General features: G+C 40.3%; 1 protein-coding gene across 6 annotated transcripts in view; it reads right to left on the bottom strand.

Annotated features, from left to right (window-relative positions):
• The window catches only part of LOC124148803 (ankyrin repeat and sterile alpha motif domain-containing protein 1B-like), a 209,610-nt gene that overhangs the window by 186,584 nt on the left and 1,987 nt on the right, over positions 1-21,039 (bottom strand). For all 6 annotated transcript variants that reach the window (XM_048386148.1, XM_048386144.1, XM_048386145.1 and 3 more), the window contains exon 2: positions 20,817-20,903. In XM_048386148.1, coding sequence (XP_048242105.1) covers positions 20,817-20,903 — 87 coding nt within the window. The remainder of the gene's footprint in view (positions 1-20,816; positions 20,904-21,039) is intronic.

Here is a 21,039-nt window from a genome sequence, read left to right as displayed (position 1 = left end):
TACCGACTGCTAAGAAAAATCTACACGCTCGGTTTTGGACAGCATTTATACAGCTAAATTCCTTAGTTCCCCAAATTGCCGATCCATAAGATAAGATAGGCTGGACCAAGTTATTGTACAAAGTTGTAAAAATGTTATAAGCTAAACCACCAACTGCTTTGAATTTACAAATTATAACACCAAGTGCCCTATTTGCAGATTTAGCTATTTCTTTAACTGTAAAATTCAAATCAAGATGTTCCTGTAGCCAGACACCTAGGTATTTATAAGCGTGAGTACTTTCAACCTGGTCAGACCCAATTGTAAACACAAAATCGGACATTTTAATGTAACTGGGACGATAGTGCACAACTTTAGTTTTCTTGATGTTGACAAGTAAGCGCCATGTACAGGTAAGATTAACATAGAACATGTTTATCAAGGTTGAATTATCCCCGTTGATTGAGTTGATTGAGTTGATTCGCTGCTGAATGTGTATAGCCAATTGTCAGTGACACTTGACACAGTGAGATTTCTGAGTTCACTACACACGTCACTAATTCGTGGTATTTGGGCTTGTCGGGGATCAGATATCAGTTCGATATGTACGTTAGTTCGGTGTAGAGAGTTTGTTATTCACGTAAATTTTATATGATAATATATATAGGAGATAATTCGGGGATTTTGTAACAGTTCATTGTATCCATTTGTTTGCTCTATCCGTGTTCATTATATCCGTGTTCTACTGTATATATATATAGCAAAACCAACAATTAAAATAACAAGTAATAGACTATATTATTCTTCTTTATTTAATTTCTTCTGGTCATCAAATTTTTATTCTATTGAGTTATCATGGTTTTTTTACTGAACCATCAGTATATCATGAGAGAAAATGATGTACAGCTGATTGTTATTTCCGGCTTATTTAACGAGACAATTACACGCAATAATGCTAATCTTAGACAGATATCAATAGGACATGACAAACATGGATTTATTTAATGTAGAACCTATTTTTCGAGTAATAGATGCTATTAAATTTGATTACCGACAGAATGATTATCTTATCTACAAATTTAATCAGTAAAACAATAATACTATCCCTTTTCTGCACATCCCAGATACTTTCTACATTATTGGAAAGACATAACTAACAAAAAAGCAATAATTTTGTTTTAAGCATTGTCAAGTAAGACAAATACGTCAATTCTCGGATAGGATTAGAACCTTCATTAAAGATTTGTGATCTTGCTGATCATTCAAAGGAAGGTGATTCCATCACCAACACTAAGTGCTGTTCATGGAAAATTTAAGCAGCAGTGAAAATAAAAGAAATTAAAAAGATGTCGACAAAACATTTTATTGATCAATTAGATCTCAAACATGAAGAGTTCCTTTCACTTGAACTCGTATCGTCATTTTGCTTTCAGTTCCTGAAGGATGCAAATGTTTATTGAATGGGACTATTGTCATGTGTCTGCAGGGGTCGGATTAAAGTAGTTCAAATTAATAATGAATTCTCAGAATAGTCAAATTACACTGAACTAGTGCAGACATGGCTGTTAAAGGTTCAACGTGAATGTCTGACAGTCAACTGATTACCACTGACATAGCTGTAATTGCATTGCTTCAGTCCATGGAACCCCTCTCAGGGAGGGGGAGGGTGGGGGTTGGGGGTGGGGGAGGGGAGAGGATAAGGAAAAAGGCAGAGCTCGATTTAAGGAACTTAATTTAACTTGTACCAGGTGCATGTTGACATGAAAACCTAGTTGCACCAGACAATAAACAGGTTGCACCCTGGTCCCATACATTTATCCCAGTAGGGTAGGGGTTGCACCAGACAATAAACAGGTTGCACCCTGGTCCCATACACTTATCCCAGTAGGGTAGGGGTTGCACCAGACAATAAACAGGTTGCTCCCTGGTCCCATACATTTATCCCAGAAGGGTAGGGGTTGCACCAGACAATAAACAGGTTGCACCTTGGTCCCATACATTTATCCCAGTTAAAACATAGGCCAGTCTGCTGCCAGTGTCACATCAAGTAATTGCTGTAAGATGCAATAGGAACATTTGCCCATACACTTTGATGACGTCAAGCCTAAGAAAGCGTGACAAATTACACGTACCACAGAGATTAGTGATGCAATATGATAAATAAAGTTTAGAAGTATTGAGTGTGTTCAAAGACAGATTTTGCGTAGACAAGTACGGGTAAGTCAGAGTCAAATTGAAATAATTTTTACATGCACTTGTTGCATTTTTCAATAACAGTTTGCACTTGTGCACGATTTATATAATTGAATTGAACCCTGTTTACGAAAAAGGGGGAGGGATGATGAGAGTGAGAGAAGAGACGGGGAGGAGACAGGAAGGGGAATCCAGGGTCCTCATTGAAATTATTTCACTTTCTCAGCGATTTTGTCGTGAGACAGTGAGTGAGTGAGTGAGTATGGTTTTATGCCACTTTTAGCAATATTCCATCAATGTCACAGCAGGGGACACCAGAAATGGGCTTCACACATTGTACCCATGTCGGGAATCAAACCCGTGTCCTTGGCAGGACGAGCAAACGCTTCAACCACTAGGCTACCCAACCGCCCTGTAGTGAGACAGAGGGTACTAGGGCACTGAAGAACATTTCCATGATTGTATCAGTTTTCTATATCATTATCAATTTGAAAATAATCTTGAGGACATTTTGGATAACAATGAGTCAATGTCCTTAAATATATACCAATCTGAAACCATTCTTCTACAGTTTGTAATCAATTAATGAAGATTTCTTTCATGAGTGAGTGAGTGAGTGAGTGTTGTTTCATTTATTTGAATAATATTTCATTTCTATCATGACGGGTCAGCTGGGTGTGGGAAGAAATCCTGAAGTGATGCAGGTCTTAGACATTCACACCACTTTGGTGAAACCCGCGAGGACGGGTATGGCGCTGACAAACCTAGAAATATTAGAAGGGCGAATCTTTGATTCGAACCCATAATCATAGGTTTCCAGTACACCTTGGGGATTCTTCATTGCCAATTGTAATTAGATGACTGGGTCATCCATGTTCCCCAAACTGAGTAATGATAAGGGGACCAGACAAGAGAACTTGAACCTGACTTCATGGCTACTCTACCAGAGATCTGTACATAACAGGGGGCACGGGTGGCCCAGTTGTCTAAGGCACCATGACTCGCTGTGCTGAGTTGCGTCCCTTGGGCATGCCAGAAACCTATGATTGTTTGTTCGAATCCCAGTTCGTCCCGATTATGTTTCTAGGTTTGTCAGCACCATATCCGTGCTCCTGGGTTTCACCGAAGTGGTAAACGTCTGAGGCCTGCATCACTTCAGGCTTTCCTCCCACAATAAGCTGACACGCCGCGATCTAACTGAAATACTGTTAAAAGCTGCGTTAAACCCAATCACTCACAGTACATAACAACAGCAAGCCATGAGTCCAACCTCAAGCCTCAGCCTAGTTAACACTATTGGTTGTACATATCTCTGCCATTTCATGCTAAAGAATCTACCTATCTGCCTGGCAAGTCAGAGTCTGGTAAAAACCCATACAACTCAGCTGGTCAGTATGTAGGACTAATTATCCTGATGTCAAACTGTTGCATCCATCACATGCTCTTGACATCACAAGTGGCCCAGTGTCCACTTCAAGTTACCATGCTGAGTCAGATTGCAGTCACACAATAATTGAACAGTTCATATTGTGAAATAATATAAAAACAACAAACTAAAGCTTATTGACAATGATATGAATGTAATTGATACACTAAAGCAGACACTAACTAAAAAAACAAAACCTACATTTGGAATAACTGTTTGTTTGTTTTTGTTTGTTGTTTAATGCTGCACTCGGCTATATTCCAGAAATATGATGGCAGTCCGTAAATAATCAAGTCTGGACCATATAATCCAGTGATTGACATCATGAGCATCGATCCATGCAATTGGGATCGATGACATGCATCATCAACCAAGCAGCGAGACTGACCACCCGATCTCGTTAGTCGCTTGGAATATCTGAATATTTAAGTGTGCAAGTGTCCTTCTGACAGTGACAGTTCCTTCAGGTGAGGTGAGGTGAGGTGAGGTGAGGTGAGGTGAGGTGAGGTGAGGTGAGGTGAGGTGAGGTGAAATTGGGTTAAACGTCGCGTCCAAGATTATTGCACTTATATAGCGACGTGCATGTATGTGTATGTGTGTGTGTAGCTGCTTGTACTAGTCCGGACTGATGCCGATTTATAGTGCTAGCTCACTGAGATACCATGAATACCCCACTCAGACACAGTATACTGACTCAAACCTACCAGTTCTTGTTTTAGACCCTTAATGCCGAGCACCAGACAGGGTAACAACAAGTACAATCTTTTAACGTCTTTTTGTATGATGCGTCCGGGGATCGAACCCCGGACCTTACGCTCTCCAGGCGGACGCTCTACCACAAGACCACGGAGGCGGTCGACAGTTCCTTCGGCTCAGCTACCACGAAGTTCACTGAGGTAGATAGATTCAGAGTAACCAGTCATTTACAAGAAGAATTGCCGATTTATAGTGCTAGAATACCCCACTCAGACACAGTATACTGACTCCGAGCCGACCAGTCCTTGTTTTAGCCCCTTAATACCAAGCGCCAGACAGGGTAACAACAAGTACAATCTTTTAACGTCTTTTTGTATGACGCAGCCGGGGATCGAACCCCGGACCTTCCGCTCTCCAGGCGGACGCTCTCCCACAAGACCACGGAGGCGGTCAACAGTTCCTTCAGCTCAGCTACCACGAAGTTCACTGAGGTTGATAGATTCAGAGTAACCAGTCATTTACAAGAAGAATTGCCCCTTAGCATCACTGTGCTGCTTACATAGACAACTCCCCATCTGAAGTTGTTGAGATGGACATCAGGGACGAGGGAATGGGGGGGAGTGGGAGAGAAGGCCAGAAATCAATACCATAATGATGCCTGTGTATCTACGGAACGCTGAAACACCCATTGTTTACAACTCGGGTCATAAACAATGCTTGTTGATAAGAGGGACGAAGGCTCAAGATTATACAAATAATTACACTTGACGAGGTCTATGTGCAAAAACAAGGACCTGAGACCCGACCCCTAAGGTGGTCCGATCAGAGACTCTACTGACGCCAAAGGGGTCGGGACCGAGGGTCCTTGTTTTCACATATTTACCTCTTCAAGAGTAATTATTTGTTTCGTTAGACAGAAATTCATCTTAAAGTTCATGAAGAATTTAAACAGTCCTCTGTTTCATTACAGTTACTTAGCTGCGAATCGTAAAATGTTTGTATCAGACACCATCTTGTTTTCTAGCAGACGAGTCAATATTCATCACGTGACAGGTCAATACTGATCATGTGACTAGTCAATATTTGAGGTCGGTGTCAGTCACATGATTTTGGGGTCTACATTGAATGTATTGTTTACTCTAGGGTTTCTATTTTAATTGGGTTTTTACATTTTTCATTGGGTAACCACTATTTTCTCCACTCATCTATTCATCACTCTATTGGGTTTTTCCCAAAATTAGTGAACATTTTAAGATTCAAAATAAAATGAAATAATGTTTTAGATGTATATAACTGTTCTTAATATATAGGCTTGACTCGGAAAGTAAATGAACTCGTAATTGTGTTTCGGGAATTAGTTCCTTTGTACGCATGCTGAAAAAGCTTCATTGGGTATTTACGCAGGCTGTGCTTATACATCTGAGTTTTTCATTTAATGCATGCGTTTCTGTATGCAAGTGAATTGAAAGTAATTGGGTTTTGAATATTTTTCGGGGGGTATTTTACGCAAATACACTGCTTATCTGTAGCTCTGTCTACCCGAGATCTGTAACCATGGTAACAAGAGCAACTTGAGTTGAACCACAACAGTGTCACTGTCAGCCTCTTCACCCCATCCAGCCAACGCTCACTCCGACATGTCCTTATGTATTTCAAGTCCATCAGTTAGTTTAGATCGAAAGTGACACTGGCAATATCTCAGCCCTTTGTATGAATGTAGAGGAGGATGCAAGAATCAACAGGAGCTTATGGCAGGATTTACACACCATATTGGTGTCACCATCTTGTTTCGATTTCACAGCAGCGGTAATGACTACAGCTCATTTGTTACAAGTTCTCTTGAAAACATGTATACAATGTGGATTGGTATCAGTTGGGGAGTGAGTGAGAGTGAGTGAGTGAGTGAGTGAGTGAGTGAGTGAGTGAGTGAGTGAGTGAGTGAGTGAGTGAGTGAGTGAGTGAGTGAGTGAGTGAGTGAGTGAGTGAGCCCAAAGTGATGTAGGTCTCAGACGTTTACCACTTTGGTGAAACCCAAGAGCATGGTTATGGTGCTGACAAACCTAGAAATATAACTGGGGCGAACCAGGATTCGAACCCACAATCACAGGTTTCTGGTGTCCCCAAGGGACACAACTCTGCAAAGCAAATTGTGGCACCTTAGATGACTGGGCCACCTGTGCCCCTGGGGCTGGGAAGATCTTGAGACAGTGAGGACACAAAAAGCTCCAACTGGCCATAGTCCGACCCCAAAGGGTCCACATTATCTAAACCCAGAAATAGATGCTAAAAAGAGAGCTAGTGAGTGAGTGAGTATGGTTTTATGCCGCTTTTAGCAATATTCCAGCAATATCACAGCAGGGGACAACAGAAATGGGCTTCACACAATGTACCCACGTCGTGAATCGAACCTGGGTCTTCGACGTGACTAACGATCACTTTAACCACTAGGCTTGGGATTGTTCACTCGCCAATATTAGCAAATATCGCCGTGGGCGCTTATTAGTAGAAATACTGTATATCAAGATAATTCTGTTATGGCTTCGCTGTTCAAACCCACTACATTCTAATAATGAAATTCAAATTTTCAATAAGGCACACACGAAAACTCAAAATATAACAAAAAATGATTATTTCCTAATCAGAGACCTCAAACAGCCAAAAAAGACAAACTAGTCATTGCTGGAATAAATTAAAACAACATTAATGATCTTAGATTAAAAGCCAATTTCAATTAAAAAGTCTTTTAATTCAATAGCTGTGTGGCCGAGAATAATCCCTTCAGCCCCAAGGCAAGATAAAAGGCCTACAGCTAACAGAACCCATCCTCTCTCGAGTATTCTTAAGAACATCATGGAACCCACAGGACCAGAACCACATCAGAATTAGAGCTCCATTAACGTTGCTCTCCCTAACCATCAACATTGAGGCTTCCTCTCCCAGGCTTCAGCGAGCCTGGCTAGCCAGACCTTGGACTGTCAGCGCCAATAATGGTGCAGTCTCTAAACCGTGACTTGTCTTTCTTCAGCAGCCTTAGAAATTTGTCTTTTAAGACCAGTCACAACACTGTAAGCCTCATTTCACTGGTCCTTAGTGTTTGTAGCTAGTCCTGCTTGAACAGGACATACATGTTTCCTTTGTTTACATTTTCGATCAGTCTTGCTCAGTTCCAGTTTTTAGAAAAATTGAAGCATTGAGAACTGGTGAGAATTACAGCCCTCAAACGGTACTTGTCAGCGATGACAACCATCACTGAATGTTTCCCTGTCCTCAACAAAATAGTCTCGAACCTGAAGGGCCCACTTAGAACTCATGTATTCTTGACAACAGGGGCTGTGCAGAGTTGCGTCTCTTGGGCACGCCAGAAACCTAAGATTGTGGGTTCGAATCCCGGTTCGCCCCAATTATGTTTCTAGGTTTGTCAGCACCATACTCGTCCTCGTGGGTTTCACCGAAGTGGTAAACGTCTGTGACCTGCATCACTCCGGGCTTTCCTCCCACATTAAGCTGACACGCCGTGATATAACTGGAATACTGTTAAAAGCGGCGTTAAAACCAACTCACTCACTCACTTGACAACAATACCCTGTGACAGTGTTTATGACATGAAACCACAAGTACATGGGATAAACCCATGGAATATGGTGAACATATGAACAGGCTTAATGCACAGTAAGATTCACAAAATAAATTTAGGTATTCAGAAATGGAAAAGGATATGATCACTATTTACTAGTCTCCATCCATGACCGTGCCATAAATGTTTTCAAATGTGCCAACAGCACTAAAGGAAATGTATTTTGAAACTGTGATGACTATCCTTGTACCTAGAACAGAGTTCTACAGTTTCCTATTATTCAACTGTAAGCCTTCAGACATGTTCATCGTGCCAGCTCACTGAGATACCTTGCAACAGTTTAACATGAATACCCCACTCAGACACAGCATACTGACTCCAAGCCAACCTGTCCATATTTTACCCCTTAATGTGCAAGGCAAGGTCACAACAAGTAGCATATTTTAACGTCTTTTGGAGTGAGTGAGTGAGTATAGTTATACGCCACTTTTAGCAACATTCCAGCAATATCATGGAGCGGGACACCAGAAATGGGCTTCACACATTGTCCCCATGTCGGGAATCGAACCCGGGTCTTCGGCGTGACGAGCGAAAGCTTTAACCACAAGGCTAACCGACTGCCCCAACGTCTTTTGGAATAAAGAGCATGGAAATCACTCCATCGAGGCCAGATGCTCTATCCACTAGACGACGTTGGTATTCCCACAGTATGTGTCGCCAGTCAGGATGAGGCCTGAAGGTTCAGACTGTTGGTGGTTCTAAGACCCGGCCTGCGAAGGCCTCCAGTACAAACACAGAGGGTCATGCTGGTCACCGCTTTATATTGATTAATGATCTGTGCTCTAATTTGCAGAGAAACACTTGCAAATGTGGGCTTACACAGGCTTTCAGGCCGGCTCTGGCAAATAAGAATGTCACCGTCACCTCGGACTCAGGGATAGGGGTGGATAATTCTGTTGGATGAATCTTAGAACCTTTAGGTCACAGAGGCTGGATGTACACAATACAGAAACGGTGCTAGCATTGTGTACAGATTTCTGTATGAACTGGTGGTTTGGGTCCATGTCAAATATGTGGAAAACAACAGTGTTTGGCTTTGTCACATTTCCGTGGTGAATAATCACATGTATATCTGTATAATAATAGTGTTAAGCTACGCATCATTTATATGTGGGGAATAATAGTACTGATCATATCACATGTATATGTGGGGAATAATAGTACTGACCATATCACATGTTTATGTGGGGAATAATAGTACTGACCATATCACATGTTTATGTGGGGAATAATAGTACTAGCCATATCACATATATGTGTGGGGAATAATAGTACTGACCATATCACATGTTTATGTGGGGAATAATAGTACTGACCACATCACATGTATATGTGGAGGATAATAGTACTAGCCATATCACATGTTTATGTGGGGAATAATAGTACTGACCATATCACATGTATATGTGGGAATAATAGTACTGACCATATCACATGTATATGTGGGGAATAATAGTACTAGCCATATCACATATATGTGTTGGGAATAATAGTACTAATCTTATCACATGTTTATGTGGGGAATAATAGTACTAGCCATATCACATGTTTATGTGGGGAATAATAGTACTGACCATATCACATGTATATGTGGAGAATAATAGTACTGACCATATCACATGTTTATGTGGGGAAAAATAGTACTGACCAAATCACATGTATATGTGGGGAATAATAGTACTGACCATATCACATGTATATGTGGGGAATAATAGTACTGATCGTATCACATGTTTATGTGGGGAATAATAGTACTGACCATATCACATGTATATGTGGAGAATAATAGTACTAGCCATATCACATGTTTATGTGGGGAATAATAGTACTGACCAAATCACATGTATATGTGGAGAATAATAGTACTGACCATATCACATGTATATGTGGGGAATAATAGTACTAGCCATATCACATGTATATGTGGGGAATGATTATTATAGGGACATACCACATGAATATGTGGGGAATAATTATTATTGGACCATACCACATGTATATGTGGGGAATAATGATTATGGTGTTGGGCCATGTTAATATCATACTGTAACAACCCGATCGCACTTAAATATTGATCCCTGTCAGGTTCTAAAACATTTACTGTGGCCATACTTCTGTTAAGGGTGACAATTTCCTTAAGATTGGTGGAACACGATCTGACCCAGATACATCCATCAAATGTTTGGAAACATCTCAATCTTGTCCCTTGGTTCCACAGAGAAACGGTCAATCCCACAGCCCAGCATCAACCACTACCATCCTGCCATACCAATTCCAGCATACAAAGACTATCGAAATGAATAAACAAGACAAGCATATGAACAGAGGCCACACATATTCTGTATCAATATATCTGACAGCCAGTGTGTCTAAAATCCCTTTCAATGCCAATCGAGAGAAATATCTCATTCGGCACGTAAGCCAGTAATTCCACCAGGTCACAATCTTATTCACGTTACCAAGAAATCAGTCGTCAGGGTTTTTACAAGGATTCCATCGTTTTGTCTCGTTTGATGTCAAGTATCGACAGCCTCACCCTACTCGGTGCCTGATCAATATATTCTATCATCCGAAACACAAGTTAATGCTCCTGAAGACTCGAGTTGCTAGATGAAGCCTCGTTGGATGCAGCTGCTTGTGTTAGTGCTGACCAAAATGTCCAGGCGCCATAGTGTTAAGCAAACATCTGCCCCAAAATACCAATTCTAGATACCGATAATACTGCAGAGTCATCATTTCTGGGGCTTGTTGTAAGTAATGTCAGCAAACATATTAAAAGTCCATTTGTTCACAGACATTTCTCCGGAGTCCCAATTACTGTCAACAGTTGTCCTGTTTTTCAGCACCTGTGGAACTGTGAAACTGCCAGCAGACACATTCTAGTTTCATTTTTCATCATTATTCATCATAAAATCTGGTTGCTGTCCAGCTGCAGGGTCGTACATTCATTGTGAGGTCACAAACAGAGGGTGATCAGTGATTTTGCTGGAGACAAAAGATATTAGGGCATTTCCATGATTCCACCAACTTTTGATAAGACATTCTTCAAAAGCACTACAAGAATCATCTTGTCATCAGTCAATGTCAGGGTTAGAAATTGGCACTAGTCCTATAGTCCTTGCAAAACTGCCCAATGGTTAGGGTATCATAAGGACTAGTTGAAATTAGCCCTTTTAAAGGGTTTTGCTATATGTTAGCATTATAAGGACTAGTGGTCGAAAACTGTTAGTTTCTAGCCCTGAATGTCCTTGAAAATGCACCAATCTGGACCCATGGTCACCATCAAGGGTATTTTAACTACTGCAATAGTATTGCGGTAATTAAAAGAAACTTAGGTACAACTACCATCTTACAAAGTATATTTTCTCACGATATTGGACAAAATGACAAAGACTAACACATCCGCACCGACCCTGATTCAACAACAGATAGCTTGGAAAGAGGTTCTCTTTCTGTCTGATGATTCTCGTAGCAGGGTATATTTTGGGTAAAGTTAAGAAATATGTTTTTTGAAATTTTAATGCCTTTTGATACTATTGATAATGTAGCCAAGCACTGAAGAAAATATTTTATATTAAACTTGTAATCGATGCATTGCCACTGGTGCTGTGGACAATATTCCAGCAACATCACAGTGAGTGACAATAGAAATAGACTCCACACATTGTACCTATACCGTAATTTTGACACAAAAGGCTGTATGTAGGTCAATGACTTGAACCCAAGTCATGTAACAAGTCAGTGGCAAAAGTCAGTAAGTCAAATAAACACAATTGGCAGATGTAGTAAAATTACGAAGTTAAATCAATACTTAAAAAAAAATATAGCTCCCACACACCCAGTTACCTGCCAGGTCTGGGAGATGCTGCCATAAACTTCACCCTCGATCCCCCAGCCACCCCTCGTTATAGTGAAAGTAATCGCGATAGAACACGTATGATGTCCGAAAGCCTATGATACGACGAAAATGTTACTGTGTCATGCACAATAGTGAGTGAGTGAGTGAGTTGGGTTTAACGCCGCTTTTAACAGTATTCCAGTTATATCGCGGCGTGTCAGCTTAATGTGGGAGGAAAGCCCGAAGTGATGCAGGTCTCAGACGTTTACCATTTCGGTGAAACCCACGAGCACTGGTATGGTGCTGACAAACCTAGAAACATAATCGGGGCAAACTGGGATTCGAACCCACAATCGAAGGTTTCTGGCGTGTGTACAAGGGACGCAACTCTGCACAGCGAATCGCGGCGCCTTAGACGACTGGGCCACCCGTGCCCCCGTCATGCACAATTATACAGGCATGATGCTGAAAACTCTGATTGAAAAAAGGACAATATGTGTACTGTACATTCTCAGCATGACACGTCACTTTATACCATAAGTAGGAATAATCCTTACTATTTACTTTTTAATCCTGAAATTATGACACTTGTGACGCCTTGCTAATCATTTCTATCAGTCAAAGTCTGACAACTTAAACAAACCAAAATTTTATCGGTCTATTACCGGTGACCGACAGCCATCTGAAACCCTGCTATGTGGGAATCGAATTCAGGCCACCGGCAAGACAAGCAAGCACTTTTACCACTGGGCTATCCTGAATAACACACCTGCATGAAAACACAGGTCATATCAGAGCAGGACAGACAAGAGTGTCATTATTCCTTGTATCTTACTTATGACACGTTAGTAAATAGAACTTGGAAATCACGATTGGGGAACAGTATTCTTTCAAATTTAACAAAATTACTTTGCAGTTTAAACATCATGTATCTACAACAAGAACAACATGTTCTGTTTGAGAAACCCACATCAAATGTTCTATATGAGTTTACTGGATATGGAAGTGACTGAATTACCATGGTTACACAATTCAGATGATTTTATTACTACCTGATCTGACTCCCTAATTAACTTTGTAGCATATGAACATGATGAATAATTAACAAAAAATTCCATCAGTAAAAAAAGCCCAGCCGAATTCTACCCCAAACATTGCATGTCTATTGTGCAACAAGAATGGAAATCTCTTTGTATTGGTCCTCTTGTGGCACCAATGATAATGGTAAAACATTTATCGTGGCACCGATGATAATGGTAAAAACATTGATAGGAAACTAATAGGTGTATGTACAGGGCTGAATAAAGTCCTGATGGAGCATTTTGTGCCATGATAGCATTGATATGCTTATCTTGAGGTTTGGGGAGTAATTACCTATTAAGAGTTTCAGAAACCAACATCCAGAAACAATCTGTATCAACCAGGAAATGATGATATCTTCCCATATGGATTGACTTCATTTGTCCTCTGGCCCATGGCCAGAAGTAATAGCAAAGTCACATTGCTATAGGCCTCGTCATAAGCAACGAAAGTAATGGAATGAGTGAGTAAGTTGGGTTTAACGCCGCTTTTAACAGTATTCCAGTTTTATCACAGCTTATTGTGGGAGGAAAGCCCGAAGTGATGCAGGTCTCAGATGTGTACAACTTTGGTGAAACCCACGAGCACGGGTAAAGTGATAACAAACCTAGAAACATAATTTGGGGAACCGGGATTCGAACCCACAATCATAGGTTTCTGGCTTGCCCAAGGGACGCAACTCTGCACAGGGAATCGCGGCACCTTAGACAGCTGGGCCACCCGTGCCCCCAATGAAAGCAATGGAACACTGGTTGTAATGCTCTGTGAGAATTGCTGAAAATAATTTCCCCTATATCCATGCCCTTGTGGTAATATCGAAAAAATCAATGTGTATCAATGAAATGATTAAGTCGACACAATTTATGGATAACAACATCTTTAATATACCATCATAACGATGTTTCTGTATAGATCGTTATACCTTATCAAGCAAGACAGTCTTCACAACGGCATAAGGATCTATACCGAAACATTGCCACAATAGTTTATTCAAGAAGTTGTTTACCATAAATTCCATTCTAAGAAATGCTGACTAGACAAATCAATGAAATGATTGTTCAGCAGAATTTCTGTTGTTTTGTTCATGAATCATTACTTTAACACTACTTCACCAAGTTGACCCTGATGCACATATATGGCATCATGGCCGACCTTGTGAGACGACAGTTGTTTACTACAGAATCATGATGGAATACGTCATACTCAGGCTTAGGCTAACAGTTCGTCTGTACAATGAAACAGTTTCAGATTCATTCAGCTAAATTATTGTTCAGTAATACATAATAGAAAGGACCTGTGAAGATCCAGGGTAGAATAGGTCTTCAGCAACCCATGCTTGCCGTGAAGATCCGGGGTAGAATAGGTCTTCAGCAACCCATGCTTGCCTTATAAGACGACTGTGCTTGTCAAAAGAGGCAACTAACGGGATCAGGTGGTCAGGCTCACTGACTTGGTTAATGCATGTCATCATATCCAAAATGTGTGGATCGATGCTCATTATATCAATAACTGGATTGTCTGATCCAGACTCAAATATTTACAGACCACTGTTATATAGCTTGAGTATTGCTGGGTGTGGTGCTGAATAACAAACAAACAAACTGTTGTGGTCTTCATTTTCCTCAGACTCTGTATGTAATTGGGGTGGGTAAACAGTGTTAGAAACTGGCACTAGTCCTGTAGTCCTTGTAAAACTGCCCCAACAGCTAGGGTATCATAAGGACTAGTAGAAATTATGTTATCATTATAAGGACTAATGGACAAAAGATGTTAGTTTCTACTGCTGCAGGTCCGAGTCTAGTATATTTTCTTGAGGGCCAGTAAAATTAAATAAATGGTGGCCCAGAGGTCTGGTGCTATTTTGGGGATGAAACAAAGTAATTTATGCTTGTACTCTAAGCAAAACCAGTACCTGTCTTGTAGGGCTGGGACGGGCAACTCGGGTACCCAAGTCGGGTGGGTACTGAGTAGGACCCGGGTACCCACAGGACTACCCGGACCCATGGTTTGTCACGTGATACATTGTCTAATGACAGAAATTATCTGGAACTCTATGGTTACACTACAAGTCATTAATGTTCGCTTTTCTTTCTGACTATCCACCCATTCCTTCTGACTTTTCATATGGTTGAATAAACATATAACTGAAGTCAACTTCAGTGTATGCATGACCAGATTGTTTAATACATGTATATAAATACGTTTTGCCAGGGCTATGCTAAAAAATATCCCAATCGGACAGTTTGAGACATCTCCTGAGACCTAGTGAGTGAGTGAGTATGGTTTTACGCCGCTTTTAGCAATATCACGGCGGGGGACACCAGAAATGGGCTTCACACATTGTACCCATGTCGGGAACCGAACCCGGGTCTTCGGCGTGACGAGCGAACGCTTTAACCACTAGGCTACCCGACCGCCCCTCCTGAGACCTAGAGTGGGTATCCGGGTAGGGTAGGGTAAGAGGGGAGCGGTACCCGGGGAGTCAATTTGGACTCGTCCCAGCTCTACTGTCTTGACTGGCTTCTCATGCTAATTGTGCCCTCACTTGTATGTAACACCTAATTTCAGTGTGAGGTACAGGTGTTATCTGGGAAACGGAGAAAAGTTGACCTGTTGCAAACAAATAAACCTCTGAAGTTAACCAACACTAACTTGTTTTTCATTACTGCCATTTGGTAAACATCTAAAACCCTTTTTGGGCAGCTCCAAAGTGTCCAGTAGAGATCCAACAGAACCAGGAGATATTATATTGTGCTGGTCCTTTGGACCATTGACAGATATTGTCGGTGTCAAACATTGCTCCTGTGCCCATGCAGCTAATATCCTTGCAGGCTCCGTATTACACCTGGAAATACTAGAAGTGTAACGTCATATCAAGCTATCGAACCATTGCTTTTGGTTTGGTTGGTTTCTTGTTTAACGCCGCACTCAGCAATATTCCAGCTATATGACGGCAGTCTGTAAATAATCGAGTCTGGACCAGTGGTTGATATCATGAGCATCAACCAACACAATTGGGATTGATGGCCGTGCATCAACCAAGTCAGCGAGCCTGACACCCCGATCCCGTTAGTCGCCTTTTACGACAAGCATAGTCGCCTTTTAGGGCAAGCATAGGTTGCTGAAGACCTATTCTACCCCGGAATCTTCACGGGCTCGAACCATTGCAATTGTTTGACCTAATTCTTTGAGAGGAATTAAAAAGTACCAATAGTATCAGCGACAGTATGCATAACAATCCATAGTTTCAATAATGGCAATGAGTTATAAATACAACATATTTTGTGTGAATTTCAAACATGCCTGTGTTAGGATTATAACTACTTATTTAGATTAGAGTTACTTCCCTTTGGTATAAGTAGTGACAAGCTCCTTCCCAGAGCGTGACACCTTCGTTACACTCTCAGTAACATCGCTGCCACCAGTGTTGGCGCGGCCATTACAAGAATATTGAAATTTGGCCTCTAGCCCCGAACATATTAACGTTCATACATTTGTTTATATCTTTGGAAAGGTCATCATACTTCATTTTGAAAAGGTTTACGATGGACCATGTTTTCCAGATGAATTAGCTTTGTTGTTTGTATAATCAGATTTGTTTGAGATTGCAGAGTAACGGAAAATCAACCAACTTCTCCCTTACATTCTTACTATATCAATGACATGATAGATTTAATGATAGAAGTTCAAATTGACAAACAAAGAAAGTAATTTAACAGGGGTAAGTGTATTCGGCGTCGCGACAGTCGTCACTTGTTTGTAAACATAACGGTCATTCAGTTGAGAGTTCAACTCCAAGCATGGTTGTGGTCACCTATCACAGTGGGGAGTTTTGACTGGTGGTAGCGATAGTATAGAGAGCTCTGCAAACGGGCTATCACTGTGAGGAGCTTGTGAGCAGTGAAAGGGAAAATGGCCGTCTTTGAGATGGTCAGCAACACTTGTATTCATTTCTATTACATTGAAAAATATAATTAACAAGCCATATAGTGGGTCTACTTCTATTGAGTTGACAACTATCGCAATACTATTACAATAGCATGGGTTACTATTGCAATACAATCGCAATAGTGAAAATCGCCCAAATAGCCAACCCTAGGTAATATGATATGGGATCTCACTGACAGATCACTATCACTATCTTGTATGCAACTAACATGATGACATAAGACTGAGTCAGGCCTGACATTACACAAAACATAGGGAAGTGATTCTATGATGCAACAGGAAAAGTGTTGAACAATACTAACGGCTGAATTAACTGTCCTTGTCACGAAATTGTTTAACAGATAATAATTCAGAGACAGATTCTTGACAAATATTCAGGGATTTATCAAAATTTCCTCAGATGACAATCTTTGGCCCAATATCTACAGCAAATGTCATTAAAAACTACCAGATTGGAAATAAAAGTAGTGCCTGGTATCTTGAGATATGATTTGTATACAGTTACTACTGGTATCACGATACACCCAACAAGTCGAAAGAAATGATGACTTCCCTGAAATACAGCTCTAAAACCTCTTTATACGTTTATTTATTGTTATCTCAAAAAGTTTAAGAAAGAAAACCACAAGAACAAAAGAGTATTTATGGGTAGGATTGTTATTAACTCTTTCAACACCAGGTTGGGTAGTCTGTCTTACAGACCCTGATACAAATATATATCAAATACAGCCCATGCAAGTCTATAATGTTTGGCAAGTCTAGATTACTGCAGTATCATGAAGAGAGTCACTGGGCTCCCTTTTATTATATTTTTATTAAGATAACTGAACAACTGTCTTTTCTGTATGATATGTTCATTTCAGAGACTAGATGTTAGTCTACAGGGTGGGTAGCCTAGTGCTTAAAGCGTTCGCTTGTTATGCCGAAGATCCGGTTTCGATTCCCGATTCTTTCTGATATGCCAGCAATTTCAAGCCCCGTTGAAGCTGAAAAGTGGACCCGCAACAGACCAGGGCCCCGTTCCACAGAGCAATCTTAGCGCTACGACTGTCGTAAGTCGTAAGTATGGGAGTTATGATCATCTTAGCTCTACGATCGCTTTGAGGAACAGGCCCAGACAACCACATTGCATACATTGTCTGTGAAATGACTTTGATCTTGACATTGTGAATAATTAATCAAGATAACAACTAATGTCTGTAACGAGCTTTTTATGACTAACATCCTGTTTGAGTACCATAAACCACCTGCTGCCCTCAGAGATTAGTGATTACATCACAAATACTCAGCCAGGGATTAATCCCCTGAGTAGACAAGTGAGGGCATCCTCTATGGTGTGACTAATTCTTGGCGAAGGCTACGGACACAGTGATCAAACGAATGAGCAGACAGAAAAGCACCATAATGAGATTAAAAAATAAGAGTCCTGATTGTAAAAATTGTGCAGTATGACAAAACTGGTAAACCTGTTTTAACCCCAGTGCGCATGGTTTCGTTTGCATGATGGTTAGGCTATCATTTTAATTGTCTGTTTAACACTATTTTCCATTTTTTTAAATTTAATGATATTCAAGTGTTTGTGATTAAGCATGCTGTAAAGTATTAAAATCTGCAAGTCTCTATTCCTACCCTTTGCAATACTTCTGAATTTTGGAAAATAAGACTTTAAATAATCTCAGTTTTGAATAAAATAACATTTTCTTTCCAAAATGTGCCAGCCAAGAGCATAGTTAGTCATAAAACAGCACATCATGCTGTACTCCGTAAGTCCTGAGATGCATATATCCCTTGACAATTCAATCCCTGGTCACGTCATAAAATATGGTACTTGGTGTTATCCAGCCTGATGCTCGCCATTATGGGGCTAAAACAAGGACTGGTCGGATCGGAGTCAGTGTACTGTCAGAGCTCCAGATAACTTCTTGAGCAATTGAGTTTTACTCGAAGATTTCTATTTTAATTGGGTTATTACATTTTTCATTAGGTAACCAATATTTGTCCACCCATCTATTCATCACTCTATTGGGCTTTTCCCAAAATGAGTAAGCATTTTGAGATTTAATAAAAAATGAAATAATGTTTTAGATGTATATAACGGTGCTAAATATAGGCTTGACTTGGAAAGTAAATAAGCTTGTAAATGTGTTTCAGAAATTAGCTCCTTTGTACGCATGCTGAAAAAGCTTCATTGGCTTTTTACGCAAGCTGTTTTTATACATTTGAGTTTTCCATTTAATGCATGAGTTTCTGTACACGAGTTAATTGAAAGTATTTGGGTTGTGAATATTTTGTGGGAGTATTTTACGCAAATATGCTGCTTATCTGTAGCTCTGACTGTCTGAGTGGGGTATTCATGTTCAAGTTCATTCAAGTGTGGCATAGTATCTCAGTGGGCTAGCACTATAAAATCAGTATAAGCGTCCCAAATATGCAACAAAATAAAATTAATGTGTATATTACAACTGTTAGATAAAATGATTGTGTATCAGCCGTTTGTGAAATTCACTTACCGACAGTTACATAAGGAAAAGCTTGTGCGACCAACATACTTAGAGATGCCAATTGAAAAGCACACCATACCTAGTCAATGTAAACAGTCACTGTTTGGTGGTTAAAACATAGCGCTTTTCTTACAATGCTAGGTTCTGCAAACCAATAAGGCTTCCAGGCAAGAGCAGCAAGTAGATGCAGATGGGTAAACTATTCACATAGTTTTAAATGATTTACAGGAATTGGTACAAAACAAGTTTAAATACCGAAATGTCAAGGAACAGGTGAGTAAATAAAATTGAATACCCTCTAAAAATTGTGAATACCCCATCAAATCAAACCCCTGGGTAAAATACCCTAATACCCAAAGTTATCTTTAGCTGTGATCAAACCCTTCCCAAATCTGTACCAGCTAATTAGGTACTTCACATAATGAGGGGGTTTATTGCCAAACAGAGTACTCCCTGGGCTCCGAGGACACATGGTAATGCTGAGAGGCGTGATCAACCCTTGTGTTCGATGAAGCGTGTCATGCTACTCTCTTATATAACTATCTCTGACAGCATTAATCAGATAACAGACAGTGAATCTGGTCTCAGCCTACATGATAATTTTGTGTCACTTCTTTTGGATTCATTATTGATTGGTCTGTCGTCTTGAATGAATACACCCTATCATATCTATTGATTAAACAGCTGTGCACAACATCTCACAGGCATCTTGTAGACCACACATATAGTGTTGTGAACTGGTTACTGGTTACCAGTCAACAAATTAATTCACTCTAACCTCGATACAGTTTCTAAAATACAAGCATCCCCTCCCTCAAACGACATTCACTCTTATCCTAAGCCGCCATCTTGCCAGTAAGAAATCCAGATTAAAAATGAATGTTCAAAATATTGCTTTTCTGTTAGTTAATGACACTGTGAACAACACTGCCACCATATGACAGTGCCCTGTAAATTATCATTCCTGAACCAGACAATCCACTGATTGATATTATGAGCAACAATCCACAACATCAGGGTATAATGACGGCGGTCTGTAAATAATCAAATCTGGACCAGACGATCCAGTGATTGACATCATGAGCTTCGATCTACACAATTGGGATACGATGACATGCACCAACCATGTCAACAACCCTGACCCCCCAATCCATTAAGTCTCCTCTTACGACTAGCATAGGTTGTTGGGGACCTGTTCTAACTAGGAATTGCCACAGGGGATATTTATAACATAATTACCCATCTCCAGCAATAACTGACCTTGTTCAGACAAAGCAATCATTCAGAGTATCCCATAACCGGACACTATTAGTTAAAAATGTGGATCATTCCAAGATACTGGTTTGTGCAATGTGACTAAACCTTTTGAGAACTCAAAAAATCCTGCCAGATTTTCAGGACTAATGAACTAGTGGTCGTATCTAACCCTGAAACTTGGGGAACAATGTCGTCAGTGAAGAAGTCATCTTGTTTGAAGCTTCAATTCCTCCTAAACTGTCACTATGAAAAAATCATACATACCTGTGTCCATTGAGAGATGCAAGATGGAGAGGAGTACCGCCATTAGCATCCACACAGTTCACATTTACTCCTTTGAAATTCCAGAGACTGAAAAAACAAATGTCACATTCTTTTTTGTCACATAAATCCTCACAACCAATAAAAGCAAATACACTTGAGAGGGTCTGCATTTAATTTCATATAGAAACAAACATGTTATGTTCCATGAAATCTAACCTGAATT

The sequence above is a fragment of the Haliotis rufescens genome, unplaced genomic scaffold, assembly GCF_023055435.1.
Source record: "Haliotis rufescens isolate VD_foot unplaced genomic scaffold, xgHalRufe1.0.p SCAF_6, whole genome shotgun sequence".
NCBI lineage: Eukaryota > Metazoa > Mollusca > Gastropoda > Lepetellida > Haliotidae > Haliotis > Haliotis rufescens.
Note: the sequence above shows the minus strand (reverse complement) of the source record. Positions and strands in the feature narration are given on the sequence as shown.